Genomic DNA, 23333 nt, shown 5'->3' with positions numbered 1-23333 from the left:
TGAAGCTAAATAAACTACTAGTTCTAAATGTAAAAGATTATATTTTTGTAATCTACATATTTTTTTTTTTAGGCTGTGGAAAGGTCATAACTAATAGAAGTGCCCTATTAAAAGAAAAACTTTGCCAATCCTAATAATTATTCATCCAGTCTGATCTATTTTAAATGGAGGGTGTAAATGAGTGAGAAGTTGAAGTGTCTATTTTAAAATTAACTTTTTGGGCCATGAAAATGTCCCAATTAAGGCTGTTTTATAGCTTCAAAAGATAAACACAAAAAGTAAACATCTTCCACTTCAGGTAGTTTCTTTGATGAGTGATTCTTTAATGTTTAGTGTTGTTTAAGCAGAGGTAGTTAATATAATTTATTTGTCCTACTTAACGTCATATGCTGTCATTCTGAGTTTGTGATTTTTCTTATGTTCTAATTATTTTATTTTATTTTGTTTTTCCAGGAGTCAGAGAATAATAAGTTATGTTCCCTATATTCCTTCCGAAATACCTCTACCTCACCACATAAGCCTGACGAAGGGAGTCGGGACCGCGAGATAATGACCAGTGTTACTTTTGGAACCCCAGAACGCCGCAAAGGGAGCCTTGCTGATGTGGTGGATACACTGAAACAGAAGAAGCTTGAGGAGATGACTCGGACTGAACAAGAGGGTATGTGTGGCCTCCAACTGTTGGGCTTTTTTTTCTTCCAAAAGTTCCAAGAGTTAAAAAAAAATCAAATAAGTGGGATTTCAAGTGCCAATGCATAATTGATGCTAACTAGGAAAAAGTTGCTCAGAAGTTACCATGGTGATGACAAATTGTGCTCCATCAGGAGTGTTATGCTGATAGCTTTGTTTTTCTAAAACTTTGTGCATTTTATTTGGTTCTTAAGATAACAAATCAAGGTTTTAAACTGTGAACCTCACACTGAAAAAAGGTAGTGTGGGAATTTTCTCAGCTGCAACTTTATTTTAAATTTATTATTACTTCCTTTTAGTGGATAATGTTTTGTTATGAGCATAACAGCTGTTTAAAAGCCAAAAAGAATTATAATTCATTTTTACTCATTTTTTTATAAATATTATTATTATGTTATCTTTAAACATTGTAGAATTGAAAGTTTCCTATATTGTTAAGGCCAAAAATGTTCAAGGAGAAGTGCTTTAATATGTGACATCTATTGCAGCATCCTTCATCTACATTTTCTACTCTTTCCCTTAGAGTACACTCAGGTTCACTTTGGTACTAAAAAAAACAAAGACTAAAGATGACTTGTCAATAATATTTAAAACTAAACATATTAAGTCTACGTGACTTCTATGCTACATAAGTTCTTTTTAATGTTTCTATTTTAGATCTTAAAATGTAGGGTAATTAATGGCTCTGGATTTTTGCTAGCATTGTAGGTTACATTTAGACCTTTTCGTACTGTAGGGATATGAAGATATGATATAGGGGGATTTTTTTCATGTAACTTAATTTTATTCTTTTAAAGGCTCAAAAGATTAAAAGTTTCAAATTATTATTTTGTGGAAGTCATTTTAAAATGTATTACATGCTTTCCTGTCTTAATAACCAGTTTATACAGCACAAAATGTAAACTTTTGTTTTTAAGACTCAGGGTCATGATGTGGTAGACTAGGAACTCCAATTCCTGTCTAATATCTTTGTGACTCTGGGTAAGCTCTTCAGCCTCACTGAACTACAAAATTTAAAAGTGGTGTGGTAGTGACACCTGACTTGACAACTCATACTCTTTGAGAATTAACTATAATAATAATAAATATGAAAGTCTCTTATGAACTATAAAACTATATAAATTTGAGGTGTTATAATGATGGTCCTATTATTTTACTATGTTTTATTATAATGTTCCTATTTAATATAATGATGTCAATAAGATGATTAGGACTGTTTGGTTTTATGGTTATTTCCCTGCAATTACTAAACTTTGTAGTTCTTGTGAATGCTATGTATATGTTTTTCTTTTTTTGGTGTGTTGTGCGTATATAGGTGTGCTGATTTTTCCTTCAATATTGGGTTGCAGACTGTTCTTGCTGAGTTGTGAATACTTCCTAATTTTCTCAATCCAGTCATATAATCATTATGAAATTAGATGAAATGACATTCTGGACTATATTTAAATTATGAACAAATATGTTTGGGGCAAGTTGCTTAGAGATTCTGTTAAAGGTATCATCCATGATCTTTAGTGCGTGGATTTCATGCTGACACTTCTGGCTGTTCAGAGACTGTTCTCCTGGTTCTAGGATATGTTCTAGAATAATTGAAGCTGCTAGATCAATGATCTCTGAATAAGTGAGATTGCTCGGTTGGTTTTAATTGTGATTCACCAAAAAGGTGATTTTATTACTATAGGGATGTGGTTTTCAAAATAGTTTAGAAAGCTCTGTAATATAAACATAAAGAAAATAATTTCTGATTTTTTTCTGGACTATCAGAGAATGTGAAATCATTGTTCCCCTGTAAATAATGGTTAGTTTTCTATTCTTCTTCATCATACTGTGTTTTATAGCTGATTTGATACAAGAGAGTACTTAAAAGATGAAACCACTCATTTAAAAGTCCTTTATTATTATATTCCAGCTGGCAAAGAATGCTTTTTCTCTCCCTTACAGAACTTTGTTTCCTGCCGTACATGTATTTTAGACAACAGAAAATAAGGTTTTAATGTATTCTAATGTATATAGTATAGTAAGTACAGATATGAAGTGATAGAAAGAAGCTTATTAAATTTACAGATCTCACAGATCTAGGAGGCATATGAATATAATGTATGAAAGAAACAAAGCCAAAAGATTTGACAAGCTGAAAATATGACTTAAAACCAACCCATCAAGATAAAATAAAAAAGACCTTACTGTCAAGTCTAGAGGTTATGACTAAAACCCCCAGTTGAACAACTAATTTCTGGAGGAAATTAAAAAATAAGCCACATGAATGGGTAAAAAGCTTATGCATTTTAGGTGACAGATTTCTTGGTGGGGTCAGCATGGTGAATATTGCCAGAAAAATGTCAGTGTTATCACAGCCAACATTATTGGAAGTACTGTGTAAGCATTTAAGAAGTGTAATTCCATTAAACTCTTTGCTTGATAGAATGTTCGGAAGTATGGTGTTGAGTTCAGAATTACCACATTTTGAGAGACTCAGAAGCATTGGGTTGTATTCAGAGGCAAACAATTGGCATAATGACAGATGCAAAATGATATAATAATAAGAGGAATGGTTGAAAGAACTAGTAATATTATCCCTAGAGTAAAGGAAATCAAGGATTATGTCATGGTCGTCTTCAAAGATTAAAGTCATGTGGAGGAGGAATGGGCTGGATAGCTTCCTGGAAGTAGAGTGACACATCAGTAAGAAGTTACAGAGAACCAGGTAATGTTTTATGTCAAGACCAACTACCTAACAGTCAGAGCTGTACATGTATAGATTAAACTGCTTTGGAAAAGAATAAATTGTGTGTCCTTGGAGGTGTTATAGGATTTTCAATTGTCATTTTAATAGGGCTATTTAAAGGACAAAGAATTAGTCTCTTTTAAAGCCACGATTATGCATTTTTATGAACAGCACTCTGTAGTTCATGTAGTGTTCTGTGTATCTTTTATATTCATAGTCAAGAACTACATAGCACTGTAACAAGTTTTTCCTAAGTGCAAGATACTGTATTAGAACTCAGGGATTTCTAACTTCTTAACTTTTTTTTTTTTTGGGTGTGGATCCCTCTGCTAGTCTTATGAAACCTAACCACCTTTTCTTAGAATGATTGTAAATGCCTATAGCAAAATATGTGAAATTACAGAAATAATGAATTTATTATATTAATAATTTAAAAAAATTTGAATGAGGTAGAATGTAAGACTTTACTAATACATTTAATAATAAGAGCTAATGGAAGACCTAATATTATCATTGATTTTTAATTTTTTTATTGAGAAAAATATTCACACACATACTTTCTACACAATCAGTGGCTCACAATATCATTACATAGTTGTTTATTCATCACCATGCAAAATAGACCATTTGTATCATTCCAGAAAGAGAAATAAAAAGGAAAAAGAAGAAGTTGATACATACCATACACCTTACTCCTCTCATTGACCACTAGTGTTTCCATCTACCCAATTTATTTTACTCTTTCCCCCCACTATTATTTATTTATTTGTATCCATATTTTTTACTCATTTGTCCATACCCTGGATATAAGGAGCATCAGACACAAGGTTCTCAAAATCAAAGTCACATTGTAAACATTATATCTTTATACAATCATCTTCAAGAATCTAGGCTATTGAAACACAGCTCAACAGTTTCAGGCATTTCCTTCTAATCACTCTAATACACCATAAACTAAAAAGGGATATCTATGTAATGCATAAGAATAACCTCCAGGATAACCTCTTAACTCTGAAATCTCTCAGCCACTGAAACTTTATTTTTTCTAATTTCTCTCTTCCCCCTTTTGGTCAAAAAGCTTTTCTCAATCTCTTGATGCTGGGCTCTGTCTTATCCCAGGCTTTCTGTCCCACGTTGCCAGGGAGATTTACACCCCTGGGAGTCATGTCCCACCTAGGAGGAAAGGCAGTGAATTCACATGCTGAGTTGGCTTAGAGAGCAAGGCCACATCTGAGCATCAAAAGAGGTTCCTTGTGGGTGACTCTTAGGCATAATTTTAATTAGGTTTAGCCTGTCCTTTGCAGGAATACATTTCATAGGGGTGAACCCCAAGATCGAGGCTTGGCCTATTGATTTGGTTGTCTCCACTTCTTGAGAGAATATCAGAAATTCTCCAAATGGGAAGTTGAACACCTCCCCACTTCTCCCTATTCCCCAAAGAGGATCCTGCGAATATTTCTTTATTCACTGCCCAAATCACTCTGGGATTTATTGGGGCATCATACTAACCTGGACAAACCAAGAAAATCTCACTCCCTATTCAAGATTCCATGTACTTATGGTGTTCAACTAAACTGACCATAAAAATTAAATTAGAAAATGCACTACCCAAAATATAAATTTTGTTCCAAATAAATGTCTTACCCTTTAGTCTCACCAAGAAGTAGAGGTTTTAAAATATGGACAATATCATACTTTACTCAGTCTTCTAGTATACCTTAGTCCTATCCATATCAGCTTCATTCATATCTCTAGTTGAAGTCTGATCCCTTTTTCAACTTTTTAAACAGTTTTGTATGGGGTACTTCTCACTGTGATAGCTTCAGAGCTCCAACTCTGAGTCTCTGGTGTTACATAAGTACTCAAAGTTTCTGGGAAAGACTATGTTATATACAAACAGCTCAGTATCTCAGAATTTAGAATTAATAGTTTCACCTCATGAATATATGTGACTGCTGTAAGAGCTTACAATCTAGGACCCTTTACAATAAGCCCCAATCTGATAATCCATGTTCTTGACTTCAGTCCACTGAATTGTTATATTATAATTAGTCCATATGATTGAAGCATGATAATATTTGTCTTTTTTTCCTGACATTTCATTCAACATTTAGCTCTTAAGGGTCATTCACCTAATTCATGCAGCACAACTTCATTCTTTCTTGTGGCTGTTCAATGGTTCATTGTTATGTAGACGCCGTAGTTCCCCCTTCCATTCCTCAATCTTACTCTTAGGCGACCTTCATTCATTGTGGGATCAGGAACAGTGCCGCCATAAACACCAGTGTGCAAATGTCCATTCATATCTCCACATTCAGTTCCTCCAGGAACAAAATGGAGGGGAGGGGCAATACAATGAGAAGAAATAGGCAGAGAGCTTTCAAATAACAGTTCAGGCTCTGACTTAAGAGTATGTTAAAATATATAGGGGATATAAGACTAAAAGTATAGGCATTGCTCAGATCATGTAAATCTTTAATTCTAGGTTAAGGTGTTTAAACTTTATATTGAAAGTGACAGAGGAACCATTGACTTTTTTATTGCAATAAAATGATGCGTTAGTGTTTTCCTTCAGGAAAGTTAATCTGGCAGCACTGTGTAAGATGGATGGAAGCAGGAGAGACATTAAAGAAATAGTTTCAGAATAGAGATAATGAGGGCCTGAACTAAAGTAGCAGAAATGCAAAAGGGAAGGGGAAGGTTTATATAAAAGAATGGAATATGATATTATATATATTTCCATATATATGTATGGAAATATTAGGAAATAGAATTGTTAGGGCTTGATATTTAAGTGTGGAGACCAAGAGAGAGGAAAAGTTAAAAGTTAGGTTAGAGTTTTTAAAATCTGGGTAAATAGGAGAGTGGTAATACGATTGATAATTATAATAATGCTAATAAAAGAAATGGCATATTTTTTGAGATGAGAAAAATGAGGATATATGTTTCAGAGTTCTGAGTTTGATGTCCTGAGTCTGCATCCTAATTTTAATTGCCGACTTGGAGCAACAGAACAGAATAGTAGAGTATGAGAACAGAAAAGATTATAGAAAAGATTAAGGGGACATATAAGATCCTTCAAATATATTATTTGTTTCTACCTTACTACCTCCTGGTTTATTGTTCATAACACATGATTAGCTGATTGACAAGCCTGTGTGGTTGACACAATAGATGATGACCTTTCCTGAATCATTCTTGTCCTAGAGAGTGTTTTGACTCTATCAGAGAGACTCTTTATCCTCCTTATTTCCTCTCAGATACAAGGGTTGAAGTATAAAAAGTTTATTATCGTACATTTTAAAACAATATATACATAATAAAACAAAAACTCTCCGCTTAGTAATAGGAAGGTTGTTCTCTGATGGGGAGATTCTTTGATCAACCAATTTACTGTCCAGCGTTTAATCTGCCTTTACATCTAGAGATGCCCTTCCCAGAGCAATGATTTGACCCGATTGCAGAAATGCTGATAAACAAAGGTGTTTTGTCTGAAGGCTTGTGGGAAAATAGTAAAAATTTCTGTTTTGTAGTAAATTTAACCTTGATTTAGTGTCATAGATAGATGGCTGAATGGATGGATAAATATATATGTAAAGATAGATAGATAGATGGACAGACGGATAGATGGAGCAAATAAGTGAATATCAAAACCTACCTTTAAAACACTTGATATTGCTGATATGTTGAAAAAGCATAAAGACTTTGCATAATAGATCTACTAGGTTAGTGCTTCCAAAATAAAAATCTTTCTGCTGTGATTAAATGATAAATTTTAATTATCCTCATATCACCCATCCTGTTGCCAGTGTAGCTGGGTTCTAATATAAGCGACAGTTGTCAGAAAATGAATACTTTAAAAAAGGGCTTCTATATCTAAATACATATATTTAATCAGAGTGTCCTTTGGCTTCTGAAAATAAGTTGTCTAATGAGAATTTCATTTGAGCAGCTGCGACTGAGGAGGTCAACAGGCATTGCCTAGGAGAATATGGCCCAGCTGGTTAAATCTGGTTGTTGTCGTGATTTAAATGGTCAAGTGCTGCTTGTAATCCAGGACCGTCTGTTTGTAAAGGGAAGAGTGAGTGCTTCAGCATAATGTACAGCTGTTTTAATCTCTCTTTAATAATAGTGCTTCAGCCACTATCATGTCTTGTATATCATACTACTAAGTATAAGATCCTAGGCCAAGCGGACTGTTTTGGGTCAGGTCCTGGAGTCATTTGAGATTGCAGGGAAAGGAATATAATGATAAAACCCTCAACTCTCTCACAAAGTGGAAAATGTCTCTCAAAAAGACAGACATTCTTTCTTACTGTTTGGCTCTTTTTAGACTTACTCTTTAGGTAATAATTAAATTACTGTGATCAGGAGGGAGTGGCAAAAATTGTAGCTAAGTAAAACTATTAGAATAAATGAGCTCTTTTTGATAGTGGCCATAAACTTAATGGAAAATGTTCCGGTTTTAGGTATAGTTCTATAGGATACACACTGACCAGAAATTAGAGGATTTTTCTGGTGGAATCGAAAGCTTTAAGTTATCATGATAATGAAGGTATGTGGATTCATTTTATTTTTCATGTACAGAAAGGGCAGGAGGATTTGAGCTTTGGATTGCTGATGGGACAGGCTTTCCAATGGATTATGCAGCTGTTTCTCAGCAAAAGGATGGGCATGTGTTTATGTATATCTGATGAATTATTATCATTATTCACATCTCTACACAACCCACTTGGACTTCTACATATATTTGCAGTGAAGTATATTTAGTTAGCGTATATGTTGGTGTGTATTCCTCATCTGATAGCTCTTGTAGTAATAAAGGAGGAATGTGATATAGTTTAAACAACAAGAAAACTCATTTTTGAAAGTATATGCTTTTGAGTGAGCTAGATCTATATTTGAATCTAAGTTCTAACATTTATAGAGGCAGTATTGTATATTGATTAAGCATGTGAGCTCTGGAGCTAGACTGCCTGGATATGAATCTCAGTTCAGCACTTAACCAGGTGGGTGACATAGGGCAAACTACCGATCTGCAGAATTCCAGTTTTAACCTCATAAGATTATCATGAAGATGAAGAATTAGTTAATGCAGCTAAAGCATTTAGGATATTGCCTGGCACACAGTAAGTGCTTGATAAATGTAGACAACCCTAGTTCTTATCTGTGTGACCTTGGACAAGTTATTTAAGCCAAAGGTGCTTTAGTTTCTTTATCTGCAAGACTGGATAATATTTACCTTGCAGATTTATGAAGATGTGATATATATAGTTTCTACAACTGTAATTATTACTATTATTATTATTATAACTAGTATTGCTGTATTATTGCTTGAAAAAACTTTTTCTTAGGAGAAATATTACAGGAATCTCAGCCTGTATCACAGAAAGTATTATAGGAAATGTCCTCTGATGTTAGGGGATTTGGTATTTGGCAGCAATGAGGTTCTTGTATTCTGGATGAGTGATGCAGTTTAACTCTCCTTTCATCTTTTTGGAAAAGCTGATACGAAGGTTTCCGCATTGGAAGCCAATCTTCCCTGCAGAGAAATATGTGGGATGTGATGGCAGTGAGAGTGGTTGGTAAAACCTGGGATGACGCTTTTAGATAGTACCCAGTTAAGAGCAATGTGTCCTGTTAAAGTAATCTATTAAAAGCATATGCGATTTTATGCATGATTGTTCTGTAAACCCAGAAGCTCTCTAATAAAGAAAAAGAAAAAGGGGAAAAAGCCATGCTAGAGTATCAAAATAATCTTTCAAGGCAAAATTTATAGATGTTAGGTTTTTACCACTGTTTTCATTGAAGGTTATACTGATAAAACACTTAGAATATCCCAGATTCAAATGCTTTCTTTATATTTCTCATTCATGGAAGAAATTGGAAAGGTTTTAGCTTTTTGCATAAGAAACCATAAAATATTCATTACAAAACCCACACAGTTATTATTTCAAATAAGTTGGGAATTTTAAGTCATTAAATGCTGAAGTCCCCCAAGTCCATTCATCTTGGTGAAGAAGCTATCAGGTATTCAGAACAATACTGATGCAACTTCATTTAAATTCATTCTTTTCTTCTCTTTAAAATAGATCTTTCCTCCCAATGATATTTGTGTCCTCACATTTGTTTTAGGAATCTATGTCATATTCATAGCAAATATTTATCTAGCACAAGATAGTTTAATAAACAGTTTCTGAAAGCATTGTGCAATGCTATTTAGGAATCATAATGAGAAGTTAGCACTACTCATTTTTGAATTATCAACAGTTGAGTTATGTTTAGTGTATTTCAGTGTTAAGTATATTTGCATTCTAATTCTTTGGAAACTGGTCATTTCATATAACTTTATAAAATATATAATCTTCTGAGAATCCTGTGAACCCCAGATATCTTGGAGAATTTTTGGTCATTTCTATTAGTCATTATTTTACAACTTCCATTTACAGTGTCAACAATATACTATTTGATTGAATCCTTTTCTTCATTTTTTATGTCTCTGCCTTGAAAGGATACTTCATATTTCTTGGCCCATTCTTGTCTCTTCAGGTTTAAAAGTTCTTTTCCTAATACTCTCTCTCTAAGAATGTTGATAACAGATGATTTCTGTTTTTTCCTCCAACTGACCTGGAAAGCAAGAAAGTGCTTTCCTGGCACTTTAAGTTATTTAGAAAGAGGGATGCAGCTTTCTGAAGGTGTGATGAAATGTTATATTCTCAGACAGTTTCTAGAACTATAGAGAGTCACTGGGTCATTATTGTTTTGCATTTTTCCCTTGATAATTCGTTAACTTGACTTTTTCAGGATATGTTCTGGGATACTCAAGAAGGATTAGGATATATATTTTTTATGAGTAGGAAAATTGAAGGAAAAAAGTAAGAGCAAAAGAAGTAGTAAAAAGAAATATTACTTTATTAAGTAATGGTTGATGAATATATATAAACATATATACAATCTAATATTATAAGGCACCACCCACATAAAAAACATTATTAATACTAATACTGTTGAGTCTAACCTATGTTTCCTTTGTCTGTTAAATCTTTTTGTCTCCTACCTAGAGGTAACCAGTGTCTGATTTTTGTGCTTATCATTATCTTCCTTTCTGGTTAAAAATGTTTTGTATTCTTCCCTAAACAAAATATTGTTTAGCTTTGTTTGTTTTAGAACTTTATGAAAATGGTTTCATGTTGTGAGTCTATGAATTGCTTTTCTCACTTGTAATTTATGTTCTAAGATCAATTTTAGTGTGCATAGTTTTAGCTCACTTTCACTTTTGTATACTATTCCATACATTATTTCATGGAATGCTATACAGCAGTATATTCCCCTTTTACTTTGTTTCTGAACATTTAGACTATTTTCAATTTCTGCTAGTGCAAATAATATACCTGCCTCCTGATGCATATTTGTATGAGTTTCTTCTCTAGGGTGTATCCCCAGGAGTGGAATTGTTGGTTATAAATATCTGTACTCTTTTTCAACTCTATTGGCAAGCATTACACAAAGAGGTTGCTGCTGCTGCTGCTGTGTTTGTGTATATGCACATGTACATTGTAATTCCTGAAACTTAACTGTCTGTACACTTTGGTTCCACCTTCTTCCAAATGTCTATACAGATTTCTTTTTATCACTGAGGTTTTCAGAAGCTTACAGAGTCTCTGATGAATACTTCACTGCAATTTTCCTTTTGTTATTTCTTAATAGAATGTCTTTAGCCTTTCTTTCAGCTATGAGCACAAGTGGATTGTTATTCTCCCACTGGACTATGATTACTAGGTTTGTTAGGAAACACATTTTTTTATTCCCTTTATTGATGTGTCCAGATCAGTGTGTGATCTTTGAATTAGAGTAATTCCTGATCTTTATATCAGTTTTAAGATCATTATTTTCTTAAATACCTCTTCAAATTCAAAATTAACTAGCAAACTCTGTTGATTACTTCAACTGTCCTATATTTATAATGAAATATAAATTTTCTACCTAAGCAATTGGCTGGTTAGATGGAAATCATCATCTCTGCCCTTAGAGTGTTTAATTTGAGAATCCTTTCACAAATTCACCTGGTTTTGGTATGCATCCTGGTCCTGACTCTGGTAACTTACTTGGTAGTATCTAATAATTACTTAATTGATTGATTGATTGGTATAAGCGCTGGCTTACTTTCTAAAATGAAGAGGTTGATCTAGATAAGTATTAAAGGCCAAATTCTAAGATTCTATGTTATTTTGATTTTCTTTTAGAATATTTGTATTCAAATTTGAGTTAACTATCAGTACTTATCTTTCAAACTGTTTTCAGATGAACTAAGTCACCTGAACCAATCTCATGACTCATTTTCTTTCATTGCTCTTGAAACTGTCCTTTACTAGTCCTAATTTCTTCTTTCAGACATTAGATTTTTTATGAAGATAAAAATAATAGCTGCCATCCAGTTCTGATGTTTGAAAAAGTCATTGTCCAGTGAAGTACTTATAGACAAAGCAGTGGAAAATTAGTCCATAAAGTGCTATGTATGGCTTGAGAGATTGATAAACAGAGGGTGGTATTAACAGAGTGCTATGATCCAAATGAAGGTAAAAGTAAAGCTCTACTCTTTGGGCGGTTGTAAAGGGGATTCAGGCCTATGATGGGAGAGTTGAACTAGATGACCTTTAGGATCCTTTTTAGCAATATGAGGCTTTGATTTGATATTGAATAACTCTGATACTTAGATCTATCATAGCTTTCTTATGTGGTGTCTTGGAAATTTAAGTGTAACCAAGTTAATATAGCTGGGTTTAAGAGTAACATATCATTGAGAGACAAGACAAGTATACCCCCAATGAAGTCATAGAAAAGAGATCAGTTCACTGCATTAGGAGTCCGAGCTTACAGTCCTGTGGATTTCCCTTTGCTCTCAGTAAAGAATTGTGAGTAAATCCAAATCAATGACTAGAAAATACTAGATGAAGGCATAATGAATAAATACAAAAATGTGACTTGATGAATTATTTGCAATAACAGCAACAACAGTAGCAGAATTAGCATGCTAAAGATTTTTGAATAAAAGCAACCTATAGTCAAAGGGCAGTTTTTTAAAGAGTGGCTAACAAACTGTGTTCATTGGGATTACATTCACTCTACCAGAATGCAAATGAGCTTACCTAGGCACTTTTATTTTTTTTAGAAGATCCTTTAGAAATGCCTCTTCTCTTGTACTTTTTGGTTGCATGATAGATCAGGAAGTGGTTGTCTGAAAGTTTAAGAATGAATGTATAAGCAACATGTTTAAGAGATACCAGCCCTCTGTTTTCAGGAAGAGGGCGACTACAGAGAAAATGTAATCAATATACAAAGTCGCCAAATGTATCCTTCTGTCTTTTTTATGATAATTGATATCACATAACATAATGCCATTTTGGAATACAGAATACAGCAATAAATTAATATTGTTTGCTTATAATTATTAGTGTCATAAAACTCATGTACAATAGCTTTTACATTAACTTTATTTCTCCATAATTTTAATTTAACATTTAAACCTCTATAGCAGAAAGTTTTCTGTCACTACAGGTGTACTCAGTTACTTCAGGATTTAACCTCAGTCAATTAGAATTATGGCCTTCTCATTTCTTCATGGAATTATTTGATTTCCAGAGGTTTTAAGCACTATATTGTCATTGGAGCATTTGGTATCTGGCCATCCCTATTATTTTTGGAATAAATGTATTATTTAAAATCCAAATAGATAACTCATACTAAGGATCATTTTTATATTACTCTACCCTTTTCTCAGGTCACTCCATCTTCACTGGCTTTTTTTCCTTTTCCTTTTCTTTTCCTCCAACATGCCTTAGGACCTTTGAACTTGCTTTTTCCTGTTTCTAGAATGACTTTCCCTTAGATACTGACTCCTTCTTACCATCCAGATCCCAGCTTAATTATTGCCTTCTCAGAGAATTAACCTTTAAATTTAAAATAGACCCAATCACTCTTTTAACATGTATTCTATTTTATTTTCACCAAATCATTATTCATTAACTGATATGCTCTTCTTCATTTGTTTTATTTATTGTCTTTCTTTCTCCACTAAAACATGAAGTCAGTGAGAACAGAGACCATCTTTAACTTATTTGTGGCTATATTCCCAGTATCATTAATGACTGGCACATATGACTCCTAATAAATATTTGTTGATTGAATGAATGAGTGAATAGATTGTTAAATGATTTGGAATGACACTTATTATTTTTACTTTGACCTCTCTTGTCTTTACTTTTTTTTCACATTCAATTAAACCTATTGTAAATGCACCTTTGACTTTAATAATATTGCAACTCAATATAGGAAATCAATATAATTCCAACTTTCCGTGGCCTTTTCTCCTCTTCTTGACCCTTACTATCAATTTAAAAGTCATACACTGCTAATGGGAATGTGATTCTAAACATGATTCCATTTTCTATTGTCTACTAGGCTAGACACATATTTCTTGACTATTCTGAAACTATAACCTTTCTGCTCCCAATTCTCAAGAACTGTAAGCAGAACTACAACCATTTCCACAAAGTTACACAAGTGAATAAATTTCTTAGACATGCTCTAGTTATTTAAAACTATAGTAAAAACTGGAAGTCACTGCTTCTCACTCTCTGTGGCTACACCACCCTTTACTTTCTGTGATATTACCTTCAGAGGGTGTTTTAGTTTGATGAGCTGCTGAAAGCAGATACCATAAAATGGCTTGGCTTTTAACAACGGGAATTTAGTAACTTACAAGTTTACAGTTTTGCGGCTGTGGAAATGTCCAAATCATGGCATCATCAAGACAATGATGCTTTCTTCCTGAAGACAGGCTGCTGTTGATCCTGGACTTGTCTGTCACAAATTGAGGCATGTAGCAGTGTCTGCTGGTCTCTGTCTCTCTCCCCTCTCTTCCAAGTTTCATTGGTTTTGGCTTCCTGCTTCCCTGGCTTTTTCTTTCTTTCTCTCTGTATTCATTCTATTTATATGACTCCAGTAAGAGGATTAAGGCTGTCTTAACTGAAATAACCTAATCAAAATTCATCTTACAATAGGTGTATACCTACAGGAATGGATTAGCTTTAAGAACTGTATGGAAACACACAGTTCCAAACCACCACAGGGGTTTAATGGTTAATTTCTGTCTACCTGATGGAGACTAGCTTCTTTCATTTCTTCTAGCTTACATTTTCTTCCAGCAGTAATACTTCTTCAGTAATACTTCTTTATCCTCCACATCTGCTGTACCTTTTCTGCTTGTTTTGATGTGAATATAATCCAAGTTTGGATATTCCTTAGTCATATTAGAGCCACTAAATATTAAAATTTGATTCCTGGAGCTCTTCTGCAATCTTTCTCTAGTGAGTATTCTGATTAAGAAATTTGAAGATGTAATTGTCTCAGGACATGCTTTCTTGTCTAAAGAGCCAGCACAGTTAGTCAAACACACTTCATCTTCATGCATTATCCCTCCTACCCAAATTGGAAGACTCAATAGAATAATCTTTTGTCTCTTTAAAATTTCTGTCTATCCATTCATTATTCAATGTACAAAATCCAGCTCATACCTGGTTTTCTATTGACTACTTTAGCTTTCATTGCTACCTCCTTCTCTAAAATTAGCAATATTTAAAACTATGCCTCTCCATTTATTGAGAAACTATATGCCTGATTGTATTATTTGCTATTTTAGGTGAAATTTTTATTGAGGTAATTATAGGTTCACATGCAGCTGTAAAAGATAATACAGAGAGATCCCTCATATACTTTGCCCAGTTTCCCCCAGTGGTAACATTTTGCAAGACTGTAGTGTAATATCACATCCAGTTTATTGACATTCATGCAGTCCACCGATCTTATTCATATTTTCCCATTTTAAATTGCACTCTTTTATGTAAGTGTGTGTGTTTCTAAACTCTATGCAATTTTATACCCTGTGATTTACCTATTTAGGTTCGTGTATCCACCACCACAGTCAAGATACTGAATATAGTTCACCATTACAAGGATCCTTTGTGTTGCCCTTTTATAACCTCTCCTACTTCCTTCCCACTATAACACCCTTCACCCTTCTTCCTTACACTGGAAACTGCTACTATGTTTCCATTCCTAAAACTTTGGCATTTCACAAATTCCATATAAATAGAATCATTGTGTTTAACTTTTTGTAGTTAAACATTTGTTCATTCAGTATAATTCCTTGGAGAGTCATCCAAGTTGTTGCATGTAGCAATAGTTCATTCTTTCTTTACCAGTAGATAGTATTCCATGGTACATATGTATTACAGTTTGTTTAACTATTCACCAGCTGAAGGGCATTCTGGGCTGATTTCAGTCTCTGGCTATTATAAATAAAGTTGCTATGAACATTTGTGTACAGAATTTTATGTGGACATAAATTTTCATTTCTCTGGTATAAATGCCCAAGAGTGCAATTGCTGGGTTGAATGATAATTGCATGTTTAGTTTTATAAGAAATTGCCTCACTGTATTTAAGCATGGCTGTACCATTTTACATTTCCATCAGCAATTTGAGTGATACAATTTTTCTGCATCTTTGACAGAATTTGGTGTTGTCATTTTTTATTTTAGCCATTCTTATAGGTGTGTAATATGGTTTTAATTTGCATTTCCCTTAGGCTAATGATGATAAACATAGTTTCTTGTGCTTATTTGCCATCTGTATATCTTCTGGTGAAATGTTTATTCATGTCTTTTTTCATTTTCTAATTAGATTTTTTTTGTTTTGAGAGTCTTACATTATTTTCAATACTAGTCTTATGTTGAATATGTGGTTTGATTGTCTTTTCATCCTATTCACATGGGCTTTCACAGAACAAAAGTTTATAATTTCAGTGATCTAATTGATAATTTTTTTGTTTTATGGCTCATACTTTTGATGCCTAACTCTAGATTCCAAACATTTTCTCCCATGTTTTTCTAAAATTTTTTATAATTTTGCATTTTACATTTAGGTCTGTAATCCATTTAGAGTTAATTTTTGTATAATGTGTGAGGTTTTAAGGTTATGTATTTTGTTTTGTTTTGTTTTGCTTATGGATATCAAGGTTGCTCTAGCACCATTGGTTGAAAAGTGTCCTTCCTCCATTGAATTGCTTTTTGAATGACGTGATTGTCTATGTAGAAAATCCTAAGGGATCTAAAGAAAAAAATAAATAAATAAAAACTCCTAGAACTAGTAAGTGAGTCAGCAAGACTGCAGGATACAAGATCCATGCATAAAAATCAATTGCATTTCTATATATTTGCAATGTATGTTTGAAACTAGAATTTAAAACACAGTAACACAATTGTTCCACACAAAATGAAATAATTAGGTGTATACTTAACACAATGTGTATAGGATATGCATGCTTAAAATTACAAAATGCTGTTAAAAGATATCAAAGAAGACCTAAATAAATGGCAAGGCATACCATGTTCATGAATTGGAAGACTCAACATAGTAAAATGTCACTTTCTCCCAAATTGATCTATAGATTTAATGCAATTCTTATAAATTCTAGCGAGCTTTTTGTAAAATTTATATGGGAAGGAAAAATCCCTAGGATAGTATATATCCATGACAAAGAAGAATAAAGTACTAAGAATCACTCTACCCAACATTAAATCTTCCTTAAGTAAGCTTACTTGATTAGCTACAGTAATCAAGACAGTGTGGTATTGGCCGATGGGTAGATACATATATCAATGGAACAGAATAGAGGACCCACAAATAGACCCATACAAATTATGCTTAACTAATTTTTGATAAAGATGTAAACTGTTATTTTCTATTTAATATTTATTGATCTTGGCTCCTCAAGAAAATTTTCATTTCCTTGAAGAGGCAGTCCATATCTTTAGTTTATCTACACAATGCCTAGTAGAGAGCTTAGTATAATATGCATTAACATAAAAGTTGTTGATTTATAAAAGGTTTCAGAGAGATGAATGATATTATGTCTCAAAGGAGATGAAGAGATTCAATTTTTAGGAAGTCCCTCTTTAACCAAACCAAACAAACAAACACATACACATATATACTATACACACAGGCTTACAGATACCCATTAATTTAATACATATTCCCATTAATTTAATAAGCATTTATTAAGCTTTTTCATTTGGTACTCCAGTGGACCTGGGATAGGAGAGGTAGAAGTGGAGAGAAAGGAAGTGGAGAAAGAGAGAAAATCGGAGGGAAAGAAGGAGGAGGTGGTGGATAAGGAAAAAAGAGGGGAAGAATATGAATATAAGGATGAATAGATATTACTTTTTAGTACTTCATAGTTTGCTGGGAGAAGCACATATAATTACATTACAGTAAATGCTATAATAGAAGATAGTATAAAGTGTGGGAGCATAGAAGAGGAAACTATGCTAGAAAATCTAGGAAGGGCTTTATAGACATTTGAGCTAGGTTTAATAAACAAGTAAGTTCTTCATGGTGAACAAGAGATATAATGGAATCTCATGTAGAGAAAACAGAATGTGTGAAATTTCAATGGTGTGAATAAACCTGTGAGTTTGAGGAGTGTCGAGGAGTTTGTTATAGCTATAATAGGACACATGACTGAAAAAATAGATTGGAGTTATTCTAAAGAGTTTGACTTTCATTCTCTAGTAGTGGGGAGCATATGAAGGCCTTCTTAAGTGGGAGGATGAGTGACATATTGAATGTGTTTCTTAGAAAAGTAACTTTGATGACATTTTGACAATCAGTTGGAATGAGGCAAGGCTGAATGCAGGAAATATGTCCAGGCATGTACTGGTAAGAGTCTAAAGAACCTAGGAAGTGGCAGGAGATAGAGAGGAGGAATAAGCTTGCTCATTAGGTGTGGGGTGTGAGATTGGGGAAAGAATCAAAGACGAGTGAGACATCCAACAGAGAGACTTAATGATGAGCTCTTTAAATAGTGGATATAGTCAGAAAAGCAGGCGTAGGGAAAAATTTGGCTTTAAATATACTGTTTGAGCATTTTGCAAAGGTGGAACATATACAGCAGGCACATTTATGATTGACTGTCCTGGAGATCAGGAGAGATGATCTTTCCTATCAAAATTATGGATTTAATATCCTTTTTTTTATGAGAACTCATTGCTTTCACCACTGTTTTTTAGGTAGTTTCAAACTTGTCTCATATTGTGGAAGCTCTGTAATCAATCTTTCAATTCACATAGAAGAAGGGAAATGACTATACATTTGGCACCAATATAGGTCTTAGGAGTCTTATCTGTTCAAGTGAACTCATTTAATCCTATAGCCAGTGGTTCTCAATCCTGTGGCCCAGTTAGTTGTGGGAATAGCTTCAGCATCACCTGGGAACTTGTTAGAAGTGCAAATTCTGGAGCCCCACCCAAGACCTACTGAGTCAGAACTGTGGGGTGGGGCTCAGCAACCTGGGTTTTAATCAGCTCTCCAGGGGATTCTGTCGCAAACTGCGGATTGTGAACTACGGTATAGCAGCTACTCTCTACTCTGCTCAAGACGTATCATATGATACAATGAAACTAACTGCTGACTGGGCCACGTATTTTTAGCCACATTTGTGATCAATTAATTGTTTAACAATTAAAAAAATAAGTGAATTAAGAAGTAGGGTACATGCCATCGATTATCTATTTCAAGGTGTTTAGATATTACCTTCTTGTTTGTTACTCTTTCTTTAACTCTTATTTCATTTGTATCTCCAAGTATGTAGGGAATAAAATTGATGTGATTTTATGAAGAATAATGAAATTCTGGACTGCCTTAGTGGTTCAGTGATTAGTTAAGGTGAGGTTGTTAAGAGCTTGTGGTTAGGGAAGAAAAACTAATGAGAGAAAGAAAAAAATGTATTGTGTGACTTTATTTATATTAATTTAGATCGAGATTTGGTTTCTGTACCTTTTTCAAGGGTGTACCACTGTGTTCACAGCATATGACCTTTTCTTTATCTAGTGGTGCTTAATATACATTATGGAATGATAAATCAAATTTAACATGGAAAACAAGGCCCCAGTAGTTAGGGCTTTGAGAAGATTAACAATTGTCAAAGAAAATCTTTTATCATCGTTGGACGTGTGGATCTGCGAGTGTTCAGCTGGCCTGTGCAGAAGTGGATTTCCTAGTTGTTTAGGTGAACAGCCTCAGGTTTCTCTGGTGATGAACTTTAGTTTTTGTTAGCCCCACTTGCTCTGCCATTCCTGCTGTTTTGCAACAGGGCTTAAAAGTGCTTTAAGTGCTTGTGACCGTGGTAATGAATGAAAATGTCTTTCCAGCACTGAGAGGATTGCATTAGACTGAATAGTCACCTCACTTGTAAAAGCACTATTAGAGTGGGGCAGCTGTAAGTAAGGATAACGATTTGTGTCCACTGCTTATTTACTGAAAATTGTCAATGTATTATTTATTGAGAGCTCTCCAGACAGTGCTTGTCAGAATAAAAATGTCAGCTCTGAGCAAAATGTTATAATACATAGTAAAAATGCTAGGTATGCATTTTAGAGAGACAACTAATTAGACCTGCTTTATCTTAAGGAACGGACAGTAAAAATGTCTACTAGTGCTTACTTTCTCCATTTGTATAATTCCTTTTCTTTTCTAAACTTGTATATAAACCAAGTATTTGGTTTAGAAACTTATCACACCTGAGAAATAATTCGAACAACTTTGTATTGCTGCCATTAGACACCCGTGGTCGTGGGGAGGCTTGGTGAAGGACAAGGGCCTGGCTTACCATCCTACAGTAAGCAGCTGCCCTCACCTCCATGTTTTATCTGAAATTAGATGTCACTTCCTCCTTGAGCAGCGCTCGTGGAAAACTGCCTCCAGTGTAAACAACATAAAATTATTAAGCTTATTCCTCAGCCGAGCTAATTAACCCCAAACAAATTTCACATTAAGGAAACAGAATTCAATCAATGTAAATGTTATTGCTGTGTATTACTGTAAGCAATCATATAGTGGCTAAAATAATTAATTATTTTGTATTTTTAAAGAAAATATTCTTTTTTATGGTGTTGCAAGTATTTCGCAGATTCCCCACCCACCCCCTTTTTGGGGCCTCTCCTGGCAGGGAATATAAAAGACCTGTCTGGTAAGGCATGGGTAACCCACATGGCGTACTTCAGGTTTACTTAGTCTAATGTGTTTTCATTGGCAGTGCTTATGAAGATTGTGTTTCCTTACCTATTGTAGTTCACAACTCATTGTAGTTGTTTTCTATCCTCTTGCTCACCAATCTTCAATAAAAGGATACAGGTGGTGGTAGTGGTGGTGGCGGGAATGATGATAAAGGAAGAAGTTAAATGAAATCCACTTATGAGGGGGAAACATGTAATGCCATTTTACTGCATTTCAGGTTTGGGAAAGCAGTTGCCAATAAAGATTTTTTTCCTGCTTTTTGTCTGGTCTCACATAGGAAGTGAAATTATCCTGAAAAATTATCTAGAAAAAGATAATTTTCTTACATTAAAAAACAAACAAACAGGATTTCTAGATAATTGTTTGGTTATGTTTGTGATAACTAGGAAAAAAATTTATCATTGCCATCTTCACCATCCCCAAAGACCTTTAAAGACATGAGTACAGAAGCAAGATGACATGTAACTTGTTTTTCGTGTATTGAAATGGATATTTGGTTAATATGGAATTGTCTATCAGTTAGAGATAGCATTTTCTGTGCTGTGTAGAACACAAATCAAACGCTATTTGTATTAAGTCTGTTCTGAGATATGTCACATCTTTTAACCAATATATATTAAAGTGTTAAATTAACTTTGAAATTTAAAGTAATTTAACTAAATGAGTAACATAGTAAAACATATTATCTTTTGCAGACTTAATACATGATTTCTTTATAATTTCACCATCTTCTAGTAAATGTCAATCTTTGTACCTTTCCATCCCCAATTAGTGCAGTCTCCTATTTCACGATAGTTCTCGATACTTTACTCTTCTCTGTTAAAACTGCATCATCATCTTGGTTATAACATTTAATCTTTTCGTCATATCTTAAATGTCTAACAAACAGGTTGCTATTAAATATTTATAATAAGGCCAAAATCAATAACTAGAATATAATTGTTCAAGGAAGAACTGGCACATTCTACTAAAAAAAATAAAAATAGTTTTTTTCTATGCCACTAGTTGAGAAGAAATAAAAATCTTTTGGATGGTCTGCTTTGAGATAACATCTGAATGTATCATTTATTTGATTGTGTATTTTGGTTTCAACTAATTTGTTTCTGATTATTACTTTATATTGTGGTTGATTTTTATAGTTTCAATAACCAGATATTTTCTTTTTTATTTTTTGGACATTTATTTTTACTTTTCCAAACAGAAAACAACTTTAGATTTTATTTAGTTGCACAGTGTCAGTAGCTGATAATGTATGATAAATTTTAAGAAGCTATATCAGTAATTTTATTTTAAAATCACATGAAATTTAGACAATGAAAATTTATATTGAACATTTCTCTACATTTATATATTCTGATGTTTATGTCTCTGAAATATTTTAGGCAAAAGTTTTAACTAATCTACATATTATAGGAAAGAATATAGGATTGTTAAATATGACAATTAGCACGTTTAGTAGCCCTCCTGTAATCAGGATATTTAGAAAATATTAAACTACACAATTTATATTATTAATATTTCTAGAATTTAAAGTTACCCTTATAATATCAAATGAAAAAATGCAATAAAAATTTAAAATAAGGGTCTTAATTATAAGAACCTATCTTAGTGTATTTTAAATTGAGAATCAAAGGGTTTGCATCCAATATTTTATTCCCTTTAAAAAGACTATAATTGATAAACTACAGTAATCAGGTTTTTATGTGTTTTTCCCCTTTACTGATACCGAGTCCAATTCGAAAACGAAAGTAAAAAAGGTAAAAACTGACTACGGAATTTTGAAACCCAGTGGTCCTGAAGTGATGGGAAAATAGCCAAGATGTCACAGCTAATTTCTGACCCTGTTTTATGAGTTCTGCTGTTCCTTATTCCCCCTGTCAGCCTGGGAATCCCTGAGGCTGTGCAAACTGGCTGAACATCACTCAATCCCAGTTTTATATCCCCTTTTAATAATGTTGAGTCTATTCTGTCCAACTTTGATTCAGACAACCTGCTTGTCTTGAAAAAGTGATATATTTAATCAGTGACTCTGTCTCCAGCATAGCTCCCACTGCGTGTGACTAGAGCCAGAGAGTAGTGCAGTGGTCTGTCACTTCTGTTTGAATGGGTAATGTGGAGCCCATCAGTTGAAAAGATAGGAGCTGGAACTGCTTGTTAGGACACATGATCAAAAGCCACTCTCTGCTTTCTGCCAATCAAACCTCAGTCTCCTTGTGGGGCAGACATTAAATAGATTTTTTTTCTGCCTTACACTGTGGGCACTTTGCCAATTTGACATGTGAACTGCTCCAAAAGATAGCAGAGTTTCAACCGCTTGCTGACTGCTTTAAAATATTACTGAACACTTGTTGTAAAAATGAAATATTGAAATATTATTCGGTGTCCTTATGTGGTAATTTGTGGATTTTTTTTCTGGTGGGGAAGAAGAAACAAGGGACAATTGTTTCTTGGGTGAAAGTAAGGAATATACAAAATCATGTAAATTAATCCAATTGCAAAGGCAACACACTGTATGACTAATAGTTCTGAATAAGATGATTATTGCTTTGTGAAAATAACATTAGTAAATTAAATGCTACAAATTTCTCTCCTCTGCTTTAAAAATTATTTGCCTCTAAGTCAGGATAAAAGAATGTTTTCAGTGTTATATTTTAGCCAAAAATATTAATAACTTTATTTGGATATTTAATTCAGGATCATATTCCCTCTGCCCAAGGATGGGAAATTTTCTGAATAGATTTTAAGACTTTCTCTGATTTGTGATTTGTCCTGATAGGTATTTTT

General features: G+C 33.7%; 1 protein-coding gene across 37 annotated transcripts in view; it reads left to right on the top strand.

The window, feature by feature from the left end:
• SOX6 (SRY-box transcription factor 6) overlaps positions 1–23333 on the top strand; it is a 602540-nt gene that overhangs the window by 265228 nt on the left and 313979 nt on the right. For all 37 annotated transcript variants that reach the window (XM_077114108.1, XM_077114106.1, XM_077114104.1 and 34 more), the window contains one exon: positions 454–661. In XM_077114108.1, the coding sequence (XP_076970223.1) occupies positions 454–661 (208 nt within the window). The remainder of the gene's footprint in view (positions 1–453; positions 662–23333) is intronic.

The sequence above is a fragment of the Tamandua tetradactyla genome, chromosome 8 (genome assembly GCF_023851605.1).
Source record: "Tamandua tetradactyla isolate mTamTet1 chromosome 8, mTamTet1.pri, whole genome shotgun sequence".
In the NCBI taxonomy this organism is placed as follows: domain Eukaryota; kingdom Metazoa; phylum Chordata; class Mammalia; order Pilosa; family Myrmecophagidae; genus Tamandua; species Tamandua tetradactyla.
The sequence above is the reverse complement of the archived record's forward strand: the minus strand, read 5'-3'. Positions and strand labels throughout refer to the sequence as shown.